Source organism: Equus przewalskii, chromosome 6 (assembly GCF_037783145.1).
Source record: "Equus przewalskii isolate Varuska chromosome 6, EquPr2, whole genome shotgun sequence".
In the NCBI taxonomy this organism is placed as follows: domain Eukaryota; kingdom Metazoa; phylum Chordata; class Mammalia; order Perissodactyla; family Equidae; genus Equus; species Equus przewalskii.
This window is the reverse complement of record NC_091836.1, coordinates 42,886,066-42,902,747: the sequence shown is the minus strand read 5'-3', so window position 1 is coordinate 42,902,747 and position 16,682 is coordinate 42,886,066. Positions and strand designations below refer to the sequence as shown.

At 44.0% G+C, this 16,682-nt stretch overlaps 1 protein-coding gene across 4 annotated transcripts in view; it reads right to left on the bottom strand.

Annotated features, from left to right (window-relative positions):
- Positions 1-126: 126 nt before the first annotated feature.
- Positions 127-16,682, bottom strand: part of JAM3 (junctional adhesion molecule 3) — a 65,438-nt gene continuing 48,882 nt past the window's right edge. For 2 of the 4 annotated variants that reach the window (XM_008523751.2, XM_070623513.1), the window contains exons 2-9: positions 10,763-10,828; positions 10,150-10,263; positions 6,632-6,784; positions 6,015-6,217; positions 4,956-5,055; positions 3,292-3,421; positions 3,142-3,196; positions 127-2,781 (exon numbers count right to left, since the gene is read on the bottom strand). In XM_008523751.2, the coding sequence (XP_008521973.2) occupies positions 2,746-2,781; positions 3,142-3,196; positions 3,292-3,421; positions 4,956-5,055; positions 6,015-6,217; positions 6,632-6,784; positions 10,150-10,263; positions 10,763-10,828 (857 nt within the window). In that variant the 3' untranslated portion in view covers positions 127-2,745. Of the gene's footprint in view, positions 2,782-3,026; positions 3,197-3,291; positions 3,422-4,955; positions 5,056-6,014; positions 6,218-6,631; positions 6,785-10,149; positions 10,264-10,762; positions 10,829-16,682 lie in introns of all 4 variants that reach the window. The other 2 variants (XM_070623511.1, XM_070623512.1) reach the window with 1 other exon arrangement.

Sequence of the window (16,682 nt, the reverse complement as noted above, 5' to 3'; positions counted from 1 at the left end):
TGGCAGTCTCTTTAAATGCAGGACTATGCCATTCTAAGTACACTTGTGTAACAAACAAAATGCTAGGAAGAAGAGGTAAACCCAACAACATGAGAGCAAATGAGAAAGAGGAACAATGAGGCAAAGTTGATTTTTTTTAAAGCTTTTATAAATGAGGTTTAACAAATACCAACTTACAGGTGTGTTAGTACAAGTCTAATATCTGTGTACAACAACAGCCACACCAAAGGCCATTAACAGCTTTGCACAGCCTCGAGTCTTCAGTCACACTCTCATCTTACAAACAGGTGAGGCTTCCTTCTCTGTCTACAACCGCTTCCCAGACTCCGTGCTCACTTCTCTCCGCTCCGTCAGACCCAGTTCCCAGGGCACTAGGGCAGGAGGTTCTACGGTGCAAGGAGGGAGGCGACAGGCCTCCCCATCACTATGACAGCCAGCTGGAGGCCAGAGTGTTGCTGCCCGACAATTAGAGGAGGGGGAGCTCTGCCTTTCTACCAAGGGGAGGGGAGATGAAGGGACAGTCTTAAGTCTAAGCATTCAAGACACAAATGCAGAAGAAGATAGGTACCATTAAATAATTACAAAGAGTTGCCCACTGCTTCTGCCAAATACCCCAGGGCAAAGTATTTCACATAACTTAGAAAAGTCAACATCAGTCTCAAGTATTCAATTAAAAAAAAAGTATAAAAAGTTAAGACACTGAAAGTTTAATCCCAAGATGACTGTGTTGTCCTACATGAAACCACCCTTTGAGCACACAGTGGAACTGGAGGCGCTCCTTTTGAGAAGCTCCTCGCTTCAAACCACTTCACATCATGAGTTCCACACAGCAACGTGTCTAAGGCTACGAACATCTGCTCTTAAAGAACAAAGGCTTTGAGTGATGTCTCTAATGTCCCCACAAAGTACACAGCAGTGTCTGGGTAGATAAAAACTTTAAATCAGACTTAGAAAATGGCCTCTGATGCAGGCATCTTACTTTCCTCACTGTCAGGATTTCTGCCCCAGCTGCACTGCCTGATGGTCTTCAGAAGGCTGACCTGGCTGCCGCCACATAATAGGTGGACTGTCAATGAGACACAACCGGCGGTGTCTCAGCACCTTCTTCACAGCAAAGAGGGATGGGAGAATTCATTTTCTTTAAAAATTATTACTGTAGTCAACAGATTGGATTTCAAAACCGCCTTTGGCCCTGAACAGTCTTATGAAGCACACAAATAAGTGAAATGAATTGAAAAACCACATAGCAGTAGCTGCTTTGTTTTGTGGGCCCTCCGACCAAAAGAGCTCTGTCACAGGAACCCAAAGGCTAGGCCGCCACAGAGCACACACACCTTTCCTGAAGTGTCCACCTCAGACTGGCCCTGGGCTAAACCAAGTGCACGTGGCACAGGAACAACCCTGTTAAAGCTAATCACACAAAGCCACAGTCGGGGGCTAAAGACGGCAGTGGACACGCTGGCTGGCCTTCGAAGTTAGTAGCCAACACCAACTTAGGTAGGGTATCCAACTTGGCCCCGGGAGCTGACCAACAGAGTACATCTGAGTACTTCTGGACGGTCTGGGCATAGGTAGTTTTAGTAATCTAGGGAAGAGGCAGTTCAGAGCTAACCGAAGAGCTCCTTTTGTTTCTTTTTGACAGATGGAAACAGATTTCAACATTACTCAACTGGAATTGTTTCAAGGTTTCCCAAGCAACAATGGTCTCATGTATACGTGGCATAAGTTTTCTTGTGAAAAATGCTAAAACTTACGTGGGGCAAAAGGAATGTTCCATTAAGCCTCCTTAAGAGGATTCTTTGGGTTAAAATACTCTGAATTGATATTTTCGAATTTAACACTAGTAGCCTGGAACTCCTACCTTAAGTTGAACTTTTTTTAAAAAAATAGGTTATTTAACATTTTATAACATATTTACAGTTTAAATAGAAATTTTCTTTTCAATAATCAAAATACATCTTTAGCAAAAATTTAGAATGTAAAATTTTATAAAATAAACACCCAGAGAAAAGCAGAACATTATTTCAGTACCATTTCAGATTGAGCCAAAAATGAAGGATTTCCCTAAATACTGAAACCCTGCATGGACAGGCAGAGTCCCTGTGGGTCAAAAGACCCCATCTTCTTCCTGGTTTTGGCTGTTTTTATAAAATGCTGATCCAGAAAGACTCTGTAAGATGGACATGGCAGTGTTGATCAACAAAGCCTTTAAGAAGAAACGGTGAGGTGCTGTGTGTGGGCCACTGGGAGACGGGTCATTGTGTAAACAGCCTCTTTTCCGGATTCACCGATTCGACTGCAGCTGTAGGATTTCATGCTGTGATTCAGGTTTCCAACCCCTACAATGCTGGCACTACATGGTAATCTTGTCACCTTGCATGGGGCTCACCTGGCTGACAATAGCGAGTGGCTTCACAGGCCCACAGTGCCCAGCTGCAGAGTCGACGTGAGCAAAAGCTTCGAATCCCCTCCACTCAGGTGGGAGCGGGGCAGAGACAGCCTGGCAGCCAGCCTCAGTGCACTCATTCAGGTGCTCTTCCTTGTGATGACCGTGCCCATCTTGAGGAAAATTCTTTTATTTGTGTGGCTTGTTAAAAAGTAAGAAAGGAGTAGCAGTCAACTTTGGCCAAAACAAAAAGCTTTTGCATGAGTGGTAGTTCTGTCCAAGTGCACTTTGCTCCTGGGCTGCCCTTGATGGGAATTTCTGGAGGTATTTGCATGTGCTCTCTCAGCCACACCGCAGGTTCAGATCACGAAGGATGACTTGTGCCTGAAGTCACCCTGCAAGGCCAACACTAAGTTAGAACACGGCCACCCTCTACCAATCAGGGGGACCCTACTGGGACAGGGGTCAAATTGAACGCACCATTTCCTTGAAGAAGAAACTTGGGGCCAAACAAATCAAGTGAAATAACAGTTCTTGAAAAGTAACATCTACTAGAGCTTGCAAACTGGATTTCACTAGTGTGTATATATGTTATTGGGAAGGGCTCAAGAGCTCAGGGTCTGGAATATGATTCAGAAACCTTTTTTCCTATAGGAGTCACTTGGGTTCCGAGGAAGAATGTTACTTTCCCTGTTGGGAACACCTCGATTTCTAGGTTTCCTAAATGGCTTCTGCTTGGTTCCCTCACTCTGTACCTCCTCGTCTGTCCTGATGTAGTTAACTCCATCTGGCTTCCCTGTATTCTTGTAACTGTGAAATAGGAAAAGAGAGTACTTCAGTGACTACTGACTTATCATATTAATGCCAACTTGAACACTGTTTTGTTTTACTTGAGACAGGCTCACCTTTCCCCATTCTGTTTGTTGTTGATGAAGTAGCCACGTCTGTATGCACAGCAGATGCCCACTGTTATCAGGGCCAGTACAGCAAGGACAACCAGAACCCCCCCGATAATTCCACCGATGTTCAGGTCATCTGGAGAAAAGGAGGTTCGAGGGAAGAGATGATACACACTCTCTGTTCTTACAAAAGCCTCTGACCCCACTGTTCCCCCTTCCCTCCTCTCCTTCCACTCCATGCTGTCCCCTCATGCCTACCCCAGCCAGAAGAGCAAAATGGGAACACTACACGCCTAGCCTAGAATATAGAGGACCCCATAACCCCTGGTTTCACTTGTAAAAGTACGAAGACCTGTACACTTCAAGTCTGTTATACTTCAGTACTAGAGAGAAAGGGCCTTGGCACTATACAAAAGGCTTACAAATCCTCTGGCTAAATCCCTGAGAATATTAGTAATGGAGGAAATGGTCACATTAGAAAGACATTATTAGGAGCCAGGAGTCCTAAGGAAGAAAAAAATGCCTAATTTTCAGGGCTTTGCTGTGGATTAAATTAGGGGGAAAAAGAGCTAGTTTCAAACAGTACTTAAAAGTAAAAAATATGAGGTGAGAACGTGACATTCACTCCACAAGCTGCCTGGCCTCATCTCTATAAACCCTCTTCTCGTCTGTATACTGGGCAAAGGTGCTTGCTCCCCTTCGGTGTAGGGGTGCCAGGGGCTGCTTCCTTTGTGCAAATAAAAATGCGGTGGCAAATATGCAGGGGACATGTCAACAAAAGCCGCCTACCTTGGGAGTTGTTAAAATTCCCCCTTACCCTAGTGCAATGGCGCTCGAATGTGACAGACATTTAAAAACCAACTTGAACTTCTGACTTTAAAATGTCAGTTCCCAGGCTCCATCCCGGGAGAATCAACAGGTCTGGGCTAAGCCCAGGGAGCTTCCTCCTGCCCCAGAGCAGCTGCCCAAACTCGACAGATGAGAAGAATCCCCGGATGCCGTGTCAGACACACACAGCTCCACACCTCCCAAGCCTGCTTCCAGATGTGTGGGGTGGGGCCCTGGCCTCTGTACGTGAAGCAGTGCTCCCCAAGGACTCTTAGGATCAGGCAAGCCTGGAGAACACTGCTTTAGAGGGTGGCCACATGTACAGAGGATACACCCTATCTGCCCCCATCCTGCCCATGACACCTTACCTTTAGAACCAATACTCCAGAGACAGTGTCATCACAGAACAGGGTAAAATTATTGGGACTAAAACTCTGGTTTTCAGCTTACTGCAAAATGATTATAACTGGATAAACTTCTGGAGACTGTACACAACCTTATGTTTTGGTAATTCTATCACTTATCAACGAAATGGAGTTTATTAAACTCAGTTAAAAGTTACCAGATTAGCCATGTCTCCAACACCAGATGACTCTAGAAAGTCTATTTTGAGGAGATAAACATATTGCAAGAACCCACTTATTAGTCATTTAGCTGTTACTCAGAACTTTCTCATCTTTCCCTTGAATGTACCCAAGTGGGTTCTGGTGGATCCAGTCATCTCCAGGAGAAAGCCATCCCATGGCAGAAAAGTTCTCTAAACTAATGGTATAATATTAAAATTTGAAGTGTCCCATTTACTTGCCAGTCCCCAGATGAAATCTTTTCAAAAAGTAACTCACAGACTTCCAACTCCTGCTCCTCACATCTGGCTGAGCCGGCATCATTGGAGGCAATGCAGTAATACTGCCCAGAGTCCTCCTTGTGGACAGCGCTGAAAACCTGTTTCAGCAAATTACAGGTAAATAGTGAGACTAAGCAACAAAATGGACCTCTGGGGACGGGAGAGGACAGGGTGCCTCCCCCGCGTGGTGAGTCCAGAACATGGTGAAACATCTGCTCATTTGCTCTTGGTTCTCCTTTGGCCTCCTGGTCACTGTCCAGATTCTTCCCTGACATTCTTTTCTGACACTCTCGCCTAAGAGCCCCCAAACAATGAGATCCCCTTTGGTATTTGGAGCCAAAGAAGCCTCGCAACATCTAGAATGAGATGCTGACTGGTTTTGTTCAGGAAAAAGGACTCTGATCATGAGTTTTCCTGAGGCAACACTTTGGCAACACCAACACAGAGGACCCCGCTACAGCCTGGCTCGTCACTCCATGCGGTGGGTACACCACAGGCAGGGGACCCAGATGCAGTAAGAGCCTGCGAAATCTGCTGCTGAGGGCATGCTGCCCCCTATACATGGCCAACCTTGTTTCATCTCTTCCCCCACCACTTCCCACCACCAACACTGGGTCATTTTGAAGCAAATTCCAGACACACTTGATACATAAATACTTCAGTAGGTATCTCTAGAAGATAAGGACTTTTTAAAATCGTAACTACAACACCATTATCATGCCTAAAGCAATGAACAATTCCTTAATATCAAATATCCAGCCAGTAATCAAATGCCCTCATTTCTCCTGATTTTTACAGGTGGTTACTCAAATCGGGCCCCCAATGACATCTACCCGTTACATTTAAGATCCCTCTCCAGGAACTTTGACTCTACAGGCTCCCTTCCTTTGTTTCACTCCCTGAGAACTTATTTGTTTGTAAAAGTAAGGAGGGTCATTGTTCCGTGGAACCTCCGACACGATGGATTCTTTGCTCCGTCTTAGAAAGTCTGTCCTAATAACTGCTCTTTCCGAAGCAGGCATCCCTTGCCCTCCTCCCCGCTTAGGAGAGATCTTACCAGAGTGCCTGTTTCAGGGTTTAAGAGAAAAGAGGAATTTCGAAATCTGGGATTGGCTCTGGAGTCTGTGGGCAGTGGCACGTCATTGCGATACCAGCTGTAGTGCGGCCGGGGGTAGCCCTCACTCTCCTGGCAGTGCAGCGTCGCTGACTTGCCCACTGGTACAGCCTTTGGCACTCTGCACACAGGAGGTACTGGCTTCACTGTACGAGAAATACGGGTTGGTGTTTAAAGTCAGCAACATGCCTCTATTCTTATCAAATGCTGCAACAAGTTGGCTCCAAAAATGAAGCCAATCAAAAGATTCTTGCACAACAGCCGTCCCCACTGTCACGCCTGCAGACTGATCTGCCGCCTGCACCCGCCCCTGCAGTTCACCTGCCCACATACAGTCCCACCGCCCGTCTCCAATGTATCCCCCCCCGAGGAGTGCCCCAAGTGCCACTTCCCTTCTCACCTTCCACCCAACTCAGGCAGTCTCAGCTCTCACAAGCTCTCCCTCCCTAAGTCGTGTGACACCCTCAGGGATGCAGCTCCAGAAGGAGAGGAAGTAAGAGCTGATGGTTTTATTCGGCACACAGTTCTGAGGCCTAGAGGGGATGGGTTGCAACTCCTACCTTGCACAGTCAACTCAATGACAATCTCATCAATTTCTTTGCGGTCGTTTCGAGCAACCACCTCACAGCGATAAATGGCCGAGTCTGTCCGGGTCACGTTCCAGATCTTTAGGGAGGTTTTCCCCAACAGTTCTGCACGACCTGCCAAGTCTCCTACAGAAAAGAAGACACAGGGCACTACAAGACTCTTTGAAGACATGGTTGCCACCTGAAGAAGAGGGTTTCCTGGGCCAGCATGTGACACCTCAGAAGGAAGACTGCAGACTGGTTTCCATTTAATTCCCATATAACAGAGGTGAATGCCCTGAGGACACCATGCACCAAAACAGCCCTGGTGTGTAAGAGAACTCATTACAGGAGCTCTGCTGGGAAAGCAGGGACCTCATTTCCTTTCCATTATTCCTGGCAGGGATTCTCCAGAAAAGAAGAGATCAAAGGAAACAAACAGTATTTAAAAAACAACAGCATTCCACGAATGAGCTGGGACAACTGGATATCCATGTGCAAGAGAATGAAGCTGGACCCTACCTGACACCACACACAACCAAGACCTTACTGCAAGAGCTAAAACTATGAAAATATTAAGGAAAAACAAGTTGTCATGACCTTGCATTAGGCAAATTCCTTAGATATGACATCAAAAGCACAAGAATAACTATGAAAAAATAGTTATATTGGCCTTCATTGGACTTTCATAAAAAATTACAAACTGTTATGCTTCAAAGGACACAAGCAAGTGAAAAACCACCCACTCAATGGGAGAAAATATTTACAAATCATATATCTGACACAGGACTAGTGTCCAGAATATATAAAGAATCTGCAACTCAACAATTAATAGACAAATAACCTAACTAAAAAGGGACCAAGGGATTTGAACAGACATTTCTCCAAAGAAGATAAACAAACAGCCAACAAGCAAATGAAAAGATACTCAACACCATCAGTCATCAGGAAATGCAAATCAAACCATAATGACATACCACATCACACCCACTAAGAGGGCTATAGTCAAAAAGATGGACAATTACAAGTGTTAGTGAGGATGTGGGGAAACACACTGCTGAGGGAATACAAATTGGTACAGCCACTCCGGAAAACAGTTAGACAGTTTCTTTAAAAAACTATGCTTGCAACTAGCATATGACTTAGCAATTGTACTCTTGGTCATTTATCCCCAAGAAATGAAGACTTCTGTTCACACAAAAACCTACACATGAATGTTCATAGCAGTATATTGAAAATAGCCAAAAAGAAGAAACAACCCAAATGTACATCTATTGATGAATGGAGAAAAATATGGCATATCTACAATGGAATACTATAAAAGGCAATGAAGTGCTGACACATGCTACAACATGGATGAATCTTGAAAACAAGATGCTAAGTGAAAGATTTCAGTCATGAAGGACCACATATTATAGGATTCTATTTCCATGAAGCATCCAGAGTAGGCAAATCCATGGAGACGGGAAGTAGATTAGTGGTTGCCAGAAGGTTGGGGCACAGGTGAAGAGTGAATGCTAATTGACATGGGGTTTCTTTTGGGGCTGATGAAAATGTTCTGGAATTTGATAGTGGTGATGGCTGCACATCTTTGTTGAATACAGAATAACCACTGAAGTATATACTTTAAAAGAGTGAGTTTTATGCTTTATGAATTATATATCAATAAAAAAAATTTAAAGCATAAAAAGACACTAACTCTTTCAAAGAAGCATGAACAACCTGGAGAATGGCAAATAAGGAGTTAGGGGGAAAAAGACAAAAAATAAAAACTAATTATTACTAAATTGTTGCTTGGTGACAAGCATACAAAGGATTTACCATAATATAATAAAACAGCGAAGTGCTTATGGTAGAGACTGAACAGTTCCAGAGGCGTTTCCAGTAGGAAGGTCTCTTATCCAGTTGTCATTAGCAGAAGGATGAGAATTTCTACCACGTAACCATGTGAGAAAACAGTAAGTAAAAATCCATCAGGGTGCTTTTGGTACAGTCCTGCTTTGAGGCAGGAGAAGAGACTGAGTAGATTCCAGGTTTCTTCCAGCCCTCATATTTTGTGTGGTAAATACTCTCCCCATCCCTCTGGCTAAGAGTAAAGTGTTTAATTCCCAGAAACAGAAAGTTCTTTAAAGAAAATTCCCACTTTGTATCTCTGAGGATCAAAATTGCATGTACAGGGTTTATTGGGAGCAGCCAAAGTTGCCAAGAAAACTGATTTGTTTTCTGAGAATAACATTTCCATCTCTTCAAAAATAAGAAGTTGGGGAGGATACTGGTGGGAAACAAACTCTGTTGGACAGCCTACGACTCCTGATGGCTGTGTCCACAAACCCGCTTTCCCTCCTCTGAAACCTCCCTCGCAGCTGCTCGGAGAACCCTGAAGCCAGCCCACCTCTCCCTCGCCCGTACCCGCACCTGCACCTGCACCTCTCACCTGCTTCTTCCCTCCGCCACGTGGAAGGAAGGGCCACTTTGCACCTGCTCTAAGTCCTTCCTCTTCCTCCCTCGTCACAGCCAGCTCCTACCACTCCTCCTCTTTAGTCTCTCTCCTCATTGCCTCGACCTGAGCTCAGGCCACCAGCAGCTCCCTCCTGGGTTCTGCAGGGAAATTTTAAATCTGTACCCCTGCTCCAAGTTTTGCCCATCTCCAATCTCTTCTCTACAGAGTAGCCAATTCAGTCTTTCTAAAGCATAAATGTCATCATGTCACTTCCCTCTTAAAATCTTTCAGTGGACCCTCAAGATTCATTCTCGCCTGGCATTCAATGCTTCTTCTCTGGCCTTGGCATACCTCTCCTGCTTTATCTGGAGTCACTCCTCCCAACTGCTCCCTCTCTAAGCTCCAGCTGTGGTGGAAAACTTGCACTTTCTCCAATAAGCCAAGCTACCTTTGGCTTCTACATCTTTATACACAACATTGCTTCTCGCCCAACACCTTTCTCCCCAGCCTTGAACCATCCTGCCTGGCTAACCAGCCTTTTTTCACATCTCTGCCTAGATGTCACCTCTGGGAAGCCTTCCCTGACTACCAGTCCTGCCCTTACTTCACGTAATCTGAGAGCACCCTGTGCTTCCCTCTCTTCCAGCCCAGGGGTGATACCCTGCTAACTGGTCCAGCACAGACTTTCTCAACGTGGTGGGTGTGCAGACCAGATGCCAGGAACGGCCTGCTGTCTCCCTGGTCCACGTCACCCTTCTGGTTAATGCACTCACATCACTAACATCAGGGACCATGAGAAGAAGAAGGCCTAGGAAAATGTTCTCTCTGATACCTCAAAAAGATGAGTTGCAGATGGATTAAAATCCTAACTCATGAACTATTATTTGTTGGACCTGGGTGACAGGTACAGGGGGTTCAACATACTAGTCTCATTACTTTTTGCATATGTTTAAATTTTTCATAAGTAAAACAGAACAAACAATCCTGGCTACAGATGCTGGACCATCAGAGGAACATCTTTGGCCACAAGTGCATGCCTGGGCCTTGTGTCCAATGGACCACAGGATCATACCCTGAATTTTGTTGTCAAAAAACACATATGCAGTTTGGTCATCTTGAATTTTCTTCCATTCAATCCTGGGGTCATTTGTCTGTGAATCCGTGATGATACAGGACAGTTCCACACCTAATGAGCAAAGGAAGAAAAGAAAGACCTCTCAGTGAATGTGGCACAATTCCCGGTCCACTTGTAAACCTGGACTCTGTAAGCTGCCTCTAGTTCGAGAGAGGTCTTCGTGCAGATTGAGAATCTAGCTGCAGCCCGGCTCTGAGAGACTTTAAGAAGAGATGAATGTTAGCCAGAAAAGAATGAAGATGATTAGCAAGGACTTGTACTAAATAGAGCACAGGCTCTCCCTTCATACTCTGCTGTCTATAAGAAATTTCTTTGCTGTGTCAACATAAAGCCAGGGCAGGAAGCAGCTGCTGGCCAACGGAACAGCTGCAGAGCTGCCTGGCCTGCGGAAGTGGAGCTTCCCTGACACACTTGCTCGGCAAAAGCACTGCTGGGTAGCCACCCACCCGCACGTCTCTCTGGCACCGTGTGTGTTTGTCCTACGTCGGCTGCAAGACTACACACGTCCACTAGATGGTGCCATTCTCCTAACAGTCTCCCTTGTACTTACTTTCAAATTCCTGTACCACTGGGTTTCGGTTGCTGGATTTGAGATTCACAGCCCCTGTCAAGCAGCCTGAAGAAAAAAAAAAAAAAAACTCAGAGACAATGCAACTCTCAAACGGCAGAGAAGCCTCGGACTGCGTCAGGTCGTTCCCTTCTATGTAGGCCACAACCACTAACCAGAGAGGACGGGAAAAGAGATCCCAGAACAAAGTCTCCTAGACGCAGCAAGCTGACGGCTTTCTCTCAGGGTGCCCTTCACTGGGAAGGACGCAGAGAAAGACAAGAGTCCTGAGAATTCACTTTCCTTCTTAGTCCCAGAACAAAGCCGCTAGGACTTTAAAGACTTTTCCTCTCCGTATTTCCTTCCTGCTTAGAGTCACTGTTAACCCTTCCAACAGGCATCATCCAGACACATGGGCCTTCTTGTCATTCTTCCCTCCTGCCTCTTCTAGGCTTCAAATCCAGCAAAGGCACTCTCAGTGGATCTGATGCCGTCCAAACTCTTGGCCTGGTACTTTCCCTTCAGGATGGCATCAACACTCTCTAGGTATAGTTACCAACTGGCTAAGAGACCACCTTACTGTATTAGACATGTATCTAACCCAGACATTGCCATTCATGAAAAGTTTTCACCAGTCTTTGGTAAAATGAGAAAAATAATAACATGGCGACTTTCATGAAGCTAAATTGAATGAAGCTAAGGGTGAAATCAAGATATGCTATTTGCATGGTAATCCCTTTCAAAACTAGCATCTGACTACCCACATTTCAGCAAACATTAGAAACCAGTCTATCATGGTCGCACAATTTCTTAACCTATTATCTTTCTTTTTTCCTTGAGGAAGATTGGCCCTGAGCTAACGTCTGTGTCGATCCTCCTCTATTTTTGTATTTTTGAGGAAGATCAGCCCTGAGGTAACATCTGCTGCCAATCCTCCTCTTTTTGCTGAGGAAGACTGGCCCTGAGCTAACACCGGTGCCCATCTTCCTCTACTTTATATGTGGGACGTCTGCCACAGCATGGCTTGATAAGTGGTGCCATGTCTGCACCCGGTATATGAACTGGCGAACCCTGGGCCACCAAAGCAGAACATGCGAACTTAACTGCTGCACCACCAGGCCAGCCCCTCTTAACCTATTATCTTGAAGAGAAGGTCAGTGCATCAGAAGGGACACTGACCACCTACGAAATTCCATTCTTCAGCTACTTGGCCTCTAGGAAAATATACCCATCCCCAAAGAAGGCCTTCATACATAACCCTTATTAAGGTCTCAGGATCTTAGCTTTCCATGCCAGCTAAAGAAAATGTGCAGAAAGCCTTGCACTCTAAGTTGCTTTCTAACTCCTTGTCCATGAGGTGGGCTGCAGGTCACAACAATCCATTCTTTTCCTTTTTTTAATCTCATGTAATGGTTCAGCTACATATATACACTCCCAGTATACATTGTGATCCTTTCTCTCTTATTTAGTAAGATTTCATTAATTATAGCAAAAGCCTTAAAGAATCTAACAAAAGGGATAAAAATCAGAAGCATAATATACATGAGTGAGTTAGTTTCTAAAGCACTCACTGCTACAAAAGCTTGCAGAACCAGGACAAGTGAAGATAACTCTGTTCTGTTTTGGTTAACCATGGGCTATTCCTTTTGGAGGCCAGAAATACAGCCCCTGCATTTGTAGCACTTTCTACTTTTCCTTCAGTCTGAAAGCTGCCAGTGACCCATTAATGGAGAATAAGATATGATGCTCTGAATGTCTACCAAGGCCACACAAGGTCCTTCTAAAGAAAGTGGCCACAGACAGTTCAGTATGATCGCTATAATTTAGGTGTTGAGACACCGAAACTCTGGTTACAAGGGACTATGACCAGGGATCAACTTCCGACCCAAAGACCACCTAAGGAGTCTTAGAGGTAACTTCCGAGGGCTTTTCCCAGCTTGATAATGATTGGACAAGGCAGCCTGAGCCATTCTCTTAAGGAGTATGAAGCTAAGAGAAGTAAGAGAAGGAATGAGAGAGTGTCCAGTCAGCAGAGAAGGAGCTGAACCAGAGCACAAGGAGAGAGGAGCCGACTCATCAAAATGGTGGAAACACTAGAGTTTATATCAGACGAACTAAAGGACAACAAAGATTAACACTAAAGTTACTCTAGTGTTGGCAACATCGAATTTTCACGAAGGCCAACTGAGATAAATTCTCTACAATAAAGCCCTAACATAAACTAAGCCAGTTTGTTTCCTACAACCTAAGAGAAGCTAAGGTAACAGAGCCCCAGATAATGGAAATAATCACTGCTCTTATCCCTCTACACTGCGGCAAAGAGGTGAATGCTCTGTCCTTCTCAATGAGGCCTTGCCTGACCTCTCTCTTGCCCAACTACCCTTGATAAGTCTCACAGGCAGCTGCTTGTGCCAATCCTAGAAGACAGTATGTCCCAAGAAGATTCAAGAATAGAGGACCAGGGGCTGGCCCCGTGGCCGAGTGGTTATGTTCACACACTCTACTTTGGCAGCCAAGGCTTTTGCCAGTTTGGATCCTGGGCACGGACATGGCACCACTCATCAGGCCACGCTGGGGCGGCGTCCCACATAGCACAGCCTGAGGCACTCACAACTAGAATATACAACTATGTACTGGGGGGCTTTGGGGAGAAGAAGAAGAAAAAAACGAAGATTGACAACAGATGTTAGCTCAGGTGCCAATCTTAAATAAATAAATAAATAAAAGAATAAAGGACCACTTCAAGCAAGTGAAGTTCTAGCTTAAGTGACTATTCACGACAGCTGGGCCCCAGGTCTAATACGGTCCCAAGATGAGAGCCCTCAGAATTTTTGTCCTATTCCTAAACAATTCTTAAATTTATAAATATTTATAACTCCTTACTGTGCCTATCCCCAACAGCCCAGGATCCCATTGTAAGATATAGAAATCACGTGTATAAAAGAATAGTGCTACGAAGATTGGAAACCACACACCTAACGCTTGAAGACATAAGTAACTCATCGGGAATACTATCCGATGCCTGGGGAGACCGTGCCATAACCAGTGAGGAAATGGGGTCTGGAAGGCAGCCTTGAAATAGTGGCTGCTGGAGTTTATCTGTGTACACGCTGACTCCCAGTGCTATCAGAACACTCACACTGAGATGACATTCTTTAAGGCTAAGCAAAGGGTTTTTTGGAAGGAGAACAAAGGGAAATCTGTTAGAGCATCTATCACATGTTGTTGTTCCTACTTAATTTCATATCTATCTTGGCTTGTCTATCAGACTCTAAGCTCTTTGGGAGAATCCAATTCATTCAGCAATTTTTATTTAGTGCCTATTATGTGCTGATACTAGCCTAAATATTAGGAATGATACATGAATAGAACAGATAAAAATCTATGCTCTCATGCAGCTTACACTGCAGTATAAAATAACAAGTAGTATATTTATTCATCTTTATCTCTTCTATTTTAGCACTGAATCGTATTTAGTAGGTACTCAAAGAGTGTTTCCTGAAATAAATCAATATGCATTTTTTTGTAAGGAAGATTCACTGTGAGCTAACATCTGTTGACAATCTTCCTCCCCCCACCCCTCACCTGAGGAAGATTAGCCCTGAGCTAACATCTGTGCCAGTCCTCCTCCACTTTGCACGTGGGTCACCACCACAGCATGGCTTGGTGAGCGGTGTAGGTCCACACCCGAGATCCAGACCCGCGAACCCAAGCTGCCAAAGCAGAGTGCACCAGACCAACCACTATGCCACAGGGCCAGCCCCCAGTATGCGTTTTTAGTATTGTAGCATATTTAGTATTGTAGGATTTCCTTGAGTTTTCCAGAAAATCATTTAGTTGAATTCAGGTTGCTCACAGAGCTATAATTTGGCCACTCTGTTTTTCATCCTGCTCAGGAATCTATTACTGAATCTTGGACTTAGAAGGGATCTAAGATACATGTAGTCGTCTTGTCTATTTCTATTCAAAACCTCTTAACCAAATTTAAGACTCCCCTCTACAGGCAAGTGTGGTAAGTTCCAAGTATATTATGCTTTCAGAATGTGACCATTAAAGTTCAGTGTACCTTTCACTGAGGTTCCCCCAATGGTCACATCTTACATAATTATAGCACAATGATAAAACCAGAAAATTGACATTTGTACAATATATGTGTACAATGTCATTTTATTACATGCAAAGAGTCCTGTAATCACCACTGCAATCAAGATACAGAGCTATTCTATCACCACAAAGATCTCCCTCATGCCACCACTCATGTTCACAGCTATCCTCGCCATCCCTCACCTCTGGCAACCACTCAGATGAGTGGTTCTCCATTTCTCTAATTGTGTTATTTAGAGAATATTATATAAGTGGAAATATAGGTAGGTAACCTTTTGAGACTGATTATTTCATTCAGGATGATGCCTTTTAGGTCCACCTAACTGGTGTCTAACAGTTCACGTCTTTCTATTGCTGAGTAGCATCCATGGCGTGGATGTACCACAGTCACTGTGACCATCCACCGCTGAAAGACATCTGGATTGTCTCCACTTTGGGGCTATCATGAAAAAAGTTGCCGTGATCATCTGTGTACAGGTTCTTGTATGAACATGTTTCCTTTTCTCTGAGATAAATGCCCAAGAGTACAAATGCTTGGTCCTATGCTGTCTCATGGTTAGTCTTTCACAGAAACCGACAAACTGCTTTTCAGAGTTGGGCTGTACCAAAAATTCATCACAAGAAAGTTGTTTTTCTAAATTCTTTTTTTTTTTAACTTAGAAAGGTATACTGGGCCACTCTGTACTATCTGTGCAACTTCCTGTGAATCTGTAATCATTGCAACATTAAAATGTAAAGTACCTGTTTTTTCTAAAATGATGATGGTGAATATCAAATCACTATGACATTTGGAATCCATTGGATACACTAAAAAAGGTGAAATAGTTTTAAAGTGTTAATATTTACAATATACCAGAAAGTATATACTTAACTATTTAAACTTACATAAAAATTTATCTAAGTTCTTCCAAATCCTTTTAATGAACACATAAGGAAAACAATCAACTGGCTTAATTGCCTTCAAGATCAAATTAAACAATGAGAATACTTACAAGACCATGAATAATTCTTCACTGGCCCATGTGCTCTCGCACTTCATGGGACATCACTGTCTCCAGGTTTTGCTTTTGGGCTCTCTGAAGGACATCAGCAGCAGGCGGAGAGCCTGCCATCCCCACCCAACCAAAGGTCAGTGAATAGAGACAGCACAGAGCTAGGGCGACACTAACAGTTTCTCTACTAAACGTAGTATTTCTTACCTTAGTAAGACATCTACAACTGAACGTGAGAGATCCTGCTCCACCCTTCTACCCTCGCTGTGTTTTCTATGTATGAACTATATGAGTGATCCAGTTTTTCCACATTCTCACCATCATCACTAGAAATTTTTTTTATGCTGGTAAAATATACACAAAATTTACCATTTTAACCACTTTTCTGTGTGTAATTTAGTGGCACTAAGTACCTTCACAATGTTGTGCAACAATCATCACTATCCATTTCCACAACTTGTTCACCATCTTGAACAGAAACTCTGTACTCATTGAACACTAACTCTCCATTTCCCCAAACCCAGCCCCTGGCAACCTCCGTTCTACTTTCCGTCTCTATGAATTTCGCCCATTCTAGGTATCTCATAGAAGTGAAATCATACATTTGTCCTTTTGTGTCTGGCTTATTTCACACAGCATAATGTTTTCAAGGTTCATCCATGTAACATGTATCAGAATTTCATTCCTTTTTGAAACTGAATAGTATTCTACTGTATGTATATCCCACATTGTGTTTATCCAGTCACTGTTGATGGACATCGGGTTGTTTCTACCTTCCAGCTATTGTGCATAATGCTGCTGTGAACAATACTGCACAAGTATCTGAG